The sequence below is a fragment of the Sinocyclocheilus grahami genome, unplaced genomic scaffold (genome assembly GCF_001515645.1).
Source record: "Sinocyclocheilus grahami isolate Dianchi unplaced genomic scaffold, SAMN03320097.WGS_v1.1 scaffold1048.1, whole genome shotgun sequence".
NCBI lineage: Eukaryota > Metazoa > Chordata > Actinopteri > Cypriniformes > Cyprinidae > Sinocyclocheilus > Sinocyclocheilus grahami.
This window is the reverse complement of record NW_015506227.1, coordinates 320,666-326,038: the sequence shown is the minus strand read 5'-3', so window position 1 is coordinate 326,038 and position 5,373 is coordinate 320,666. Positions and strand designations below refer to the sequence as shown.

General features: G+C 36.7%; 1 protein-coding gene across 1 annotated transcript; it reads right to left on the bottom strand.

Annotated features, from left to right (window-relative positions):
• Positions 1 to 589: 589 nt before the first annotated feature.
• Positions 590 to 1,579, bottom strand: LOC107566117 (P2Y purinoceptor 4-like). Its single transcript, XM_016251490.1, has one exon. It carries the CDS (start codon positions 1,577 to 1,579, stop codon positions 590 to 592), a length of 990 nt encoding a protein of 329 aa, XP_016106976.1.
• Between the last annotated feature and the right edge of the window lie 3,794 nt (positions 1,580 to 5,373).

The following is a 5,373-nucleotide window of genomic DNA, read 5'->3' as shown; positions in this document are numbered from 1 at the left end:
TATATATATATACACATACACATTTATAAATTCAATATATATATTATTTCATTTCCATTTAGTTTGTTGAAGAATTAAAATAATTTAAATTAAATAAAACTAAAAACTTAATAAAAGACCTATACAGGCATAATAAATTCAGACATAATTTAACTAAAATTAAAATAAATAACAAATACAAATCAAATGACAGTAGTTTATCAGTAATCCTAAAAGTATACAAGTATACAGTCCCACAGTATACAAAACAAGCGTTTCCTAGCAGCGACAACTGCACTAAACACTAATGAGACAAGTAAATACACTTACAAGCAGCTTTTAACTTCTGCTGATAAAGACTGCTTCTCTCAAAGCGTATTTCTTCACACTGTTTTCTGCTGGCGCTTGAACACACTTTCCTTATTTTCTCCACAACAAATGGCCAAGCAAGCGCAGACACTGACAAGATACGCGATACAGAATGAGACCAAATAAAAAAATGTATCAACACAAAATGCCAACACATACATAATACATATATATACTGTAACAACAGTTTCAGTATGTTCCTTGCTAACCAAGGGCTGTTCTTGCTAAGATGAGGGCAATCTTATGAAGATTCGCCATGGCTCATTTCAAGCCTCAAACCTAGTTTCCTAAGAGAGATACGAAATGTTTTTGTGAATTTCTGGCAGCTGAAACAATAGATAATTGGATCGAGACAGCAGTTGGCTCCAGCCAAGATCCATGACACATAGTATGCAGTCTCAACTTTTAAAAGGAGCCTGCATTTGTGGGGTAAGAATTTCTTGACCACAAGACCCACACTGCGAACCACATTCATAGGCGTGAAACAAACAACAAAAATAGCCAAACAAACAGCCACCATTTTACATGATTTGCTCTTAATAGCTTGTCCACTATCATGGCTAGTGTCGAGACGGGACATCGAGCGCACCAGAAGAGTGTAGCAGATCGCAGAAACAATGAAGGATAGAAGTAATCCAGGAATGAGGACAGTGAAGTTTACAATTAAATAAATGTCAGTATATTGTTCTTGGTGAATACTGAGGCATAACGTGTGATTGTCCACGGTGCTTGTGTCTAAAACCGCTGCTAAAACAGTTCCTTTAACCAATACAAAAAGCCAAACTCCAACACAGAGCTTCTGGACAAAGTCCTTTCGATTCATGTAAGAGTCTTGGTTGTAGCGTACCACGGCCACATAGCGGTGAATGCTAATGAGAGTCAGAAACAGAATACTGCTGTAAATGTGAATGGTTATTAAAGCTATTTTAAGCCGACAAAGAGCGCTCCCAAAAAGCCAGTTAGCAGTGTGATAATATACTGCCATAAACGGTCCCATAGGACACATAAGGACATCACTGACAGCTAGATGAAACTGAAGAACGGTGCTGGACGTCCATTCTGGTGTCCTGCATGTGAACACCCACAGACTGAAGACATTAAGCAGGAGTCCCACCAGGAAAGTCAGACAAATGAGCACAGAAATGGAGATGTTCTGGGGCTTTATGGGACAAAACCTACTGCTGTCACCGCTGGTGGCGTTAGAGATGGAGGAGGACTCTGAACTGTTCATCTGTAAAAAATGGCAGATAATAATATTTTTAGATTTATAATAAATCATGGTTACACTGAAGAAAGAAATATAATGAATTAAGGTTAGATGGATTAAGATCCCTTGGATTTTTCCACCACAACTTAAATGAATGCATGGTTGCATTAAAACATCTATAATTTACTTAATTAAACCTTTTAAGAAGCAAACATTATTTTGATGAGTTCTGTTGACATATTGATAATTATATTAATGTAATATTGTGTGTAACTTAAACCAAATTTTCTTTTAACTGATTTTTTTTTTTTACTTTTCATGATAACTTTGAAAATTAGGCAGTGACAATGTTGAATTATGTCAAAATATTTTTTTGAGTAATCTGCACAAACATTTGGCTTTTATTAAATTCCTCTAACTCTGTGTAGTTTTGTTGGCTGAACATAATTTTATGAGAAGTTGTCATAACTCCAAAATAGTTGTTGCTGAGCCTGTTTTTAGAGTGTATTATCTAGTGATCTGTTAATTTATTTTATGTTGCACACAAACATTGTTTTGTGTAAAGGTCATCTGAGGTTAAATATGGTTGATTTTTTTTAATATATATTATGGTTTGAATATTAACATTTATGAATGGTTCCACAAGATAACAAAATTAATATCTGTGTTCGTCACTTACTCACCAAACCTTCACATAGTGAGTAACATTTTGAAATAATTATAAACATTCAAAAACAAACATTTTTGAAATAACATTTTGTATAAACAATACATTTGCAAAGAAAACATAACCGAATTTTGTTACCTTTAAGTCCATCTGTGAGAAGCCTGAATGATGGAGCTTGATGGAGACAATAATTCTCTAGACATCTTTAAGGCATTATATATGGGCATTGAAGACTTCCTGTGAATATTTAAAGCATATTTCCTTTTAATCTGAGAGACCAATGCGTTTTATGCTATCTTTAATGTGGGTGAGAAAGCTTGCAAGATGGGCACACACAAACTTGACTGCTGAACTGCAAAAGCATAACTTGTGACGAGTGTACTAAGGAGTTGCATCAGTTTGTATATGCAGTAAAAGTGAAAGATAAAAGATAATGTATGCCTATAATTAGATCATTTGAGAAGGTGGAAGTTCCGAGCTGAAACCGAAATTAGGACACAAAATAAATGCATTAGGCCTATATGCTTTCTGCATAGTTCATCAAGTCAACAGTCACAATTAGTTTCATATATAACTATTTCATAACTATTTAAAGATAATCAGATGCACACTTTGTCTGAATTACTAATATCTTTGCACTTTTTAATTGAGTATTTCTTTAGCCTATAACTGCCAAGGATATGATACTTGCTACATGCCACCCACAAATCAAGTGAAAGGTCATAAAAGTCCGGGGATGGCTTGAATGCCCACAAAAAAGAGCACTAATGCCATACAAAACTAATCCCACACTAAACAGTTAGTTGCCAACTTTGTTTTATTTTATACTAAATATAAAAAAAAGCCTGTGAGGTTTTTAGTCCTAAACATCAGACTATATATTATTTATCAGACCCCAATGTGTTTGTTGGGCATTTAATTTCAAAATCATGGCCATTAATCCAACTTTTTTGCAATGCAGACATAAGGTATTTTCTGTGAATGTACGAGTAAATAAGAATAAAAAAATCATTTTAAAACTAAATTTAAACTATTTGTACTACAAACCAATGTGCTCATGATTACGATAATAAATAAAAAATAATATGATAATAAAATACCTTTTTTGCAATATCAAACAGCAGCACGGACTGTTTTTGTACTGCTAAAAAATAACTCAAAAGCAGAAGCGACCGGACGTCTCGCACATTCAAGTTAAAAATTACCGCACACCCCCTCTTTAATTAAAAACAAGATGAGATTTATCCCTTAAATGACTTGTTAAAATAAGATTATGCTCACATTTTTGAACAGAGAAGCTTTAAAAAATTTAAACATTTAGGTCAGGTGTCAGAAGAGAAAATTTTGGCAGCATATGAGTCAGTGTAACATGCCTTGAGCAGCTGTAACATTGACGAATAATGAAATGAGGCAGCGTATGTGCTGTGAGGCAAGTATGATGTTGGCCGAACTGACAGAACAGGGACGAGCAACTAACCCACCAGGAAATGCTCCTGCAACTTCCAGGCCAGAAGACTTGCAAACGACACATGCTAATACAGGAACTACTTACAAAATTAACATGCTTTTAAATTGTCATAAATGTCTGAGACCATATTAAAAAACTGGGATTTATTTTTATTGTAAAACTATTAAATCCAGAGTTGTATTTTGAAAAATGTAAAGCAAAGAAACATTGTGACATAAAATAAGAGCGTCTGTTAAATAAATTGATGTGAATTAAATGCTCTTCTAATGAAGAGTGATTGCTCGGCTTGCTTGGAACAGATATGGCGCGACAACCACTGCAATAAACTATGACAGTAAAACAGGCCTTTTTTAACTGAAGTAAAAAGAGGAAGAGCTCATCATCTCTGTGGGCGCTTGGTGTCTTCTCGGTTTCATATGTGGGCATGTCTTCCTTTTATGTACTTGGCTCAATTCCTATTTACTGCAACCAGTGCTTTTATAAAGTAAACACATTTTAGCAGTGTGGGGAAGATGTTAAATATTACTGCGGTTATTTTATTTCCCATGGGGAAACACCATTACACCATTATTTCCACCAGGTGATGACTGGAAAAATCAGACTGAATGCTATCAAGTTGATAGATAGATAGATAGATAGATAGATAGATAGATAGATAGATAGATAGTTGATAGCAACTATGACAGTAAGAGGAGGGACTCTAGAGGTTATGAGGTGCATCTGTCAGATTACTCTGAGCTACTGCATATGACACACCACAACAACAACAAACATCACAAGACAGAAGGCCATTCACTGAGCCAGGCTCTCATTACAAGACACTAGGTGAGACAGCAGCACAGAGAATGTTCTAGGCATTTTATGTACAACACAGGTGAATAGAGAAAAAATAACTTATAGTTAAAAGGGGTCATATGATGCTGCTAAAAAGAACATTATTTTGTGTATTTGGTGTAATGAAATGTGTTTATGCGGTTTAAGGTTCAAAAAACATTATTTTCCACATACTGTACATTATTGTTTTTCCTCTATGCCCCGCCTTTCTGAAACGTATCGATTTTTACAAAGCTCATCGTTCTGAAAAAGCGAGGTGCGCTGTGATTGGCCAGCTATCCAGTGTGTTGTGATTGGCCGAATACCTGAAGCGTGTGACGGAAATGTTACGCCCCTTACCAAATTGTGACGATGCCATGTCAGGCCGGAGCGATGATTCAAAAATATGAAAACCCATAATAAACGAGGCATTCGTTGCATCCAGTGGGGACATAATCATGGATTATAAGGACTTGTACTGTCTTTTTACGCGTTGCGTTGCATCGCGCCGCATAAACATAAAACCCTGTCTGCATTTGTGATCAGAGAAATGACAAACAACAAGCCCTACTCTACAGCTAGAGTGAGCGGCGGCGGCCTACAGTAAGCAGAGGCCGGGGGCTAAAGTGAGCAGAGGCGGCAGGCTTGAGAACGGTGCAGCTGGCGATTTCGACGAAGGAGCGTCCGGAAGAACGTGACGACTCCGGGCTCTTCCTCTTCCCGATATCGTCCTCTTTTGGAAGGCCAAACAAAGTAGTTTCGCTTTCACAACGAAACACAGTGTCACACACGGCAAGCTAGAGTGAGCGGCGGTGGCCTACAGTAAGCAGAGGCCGGGGGCTAGAGTGAGCAGAGGCGGCAGGCTTGAGA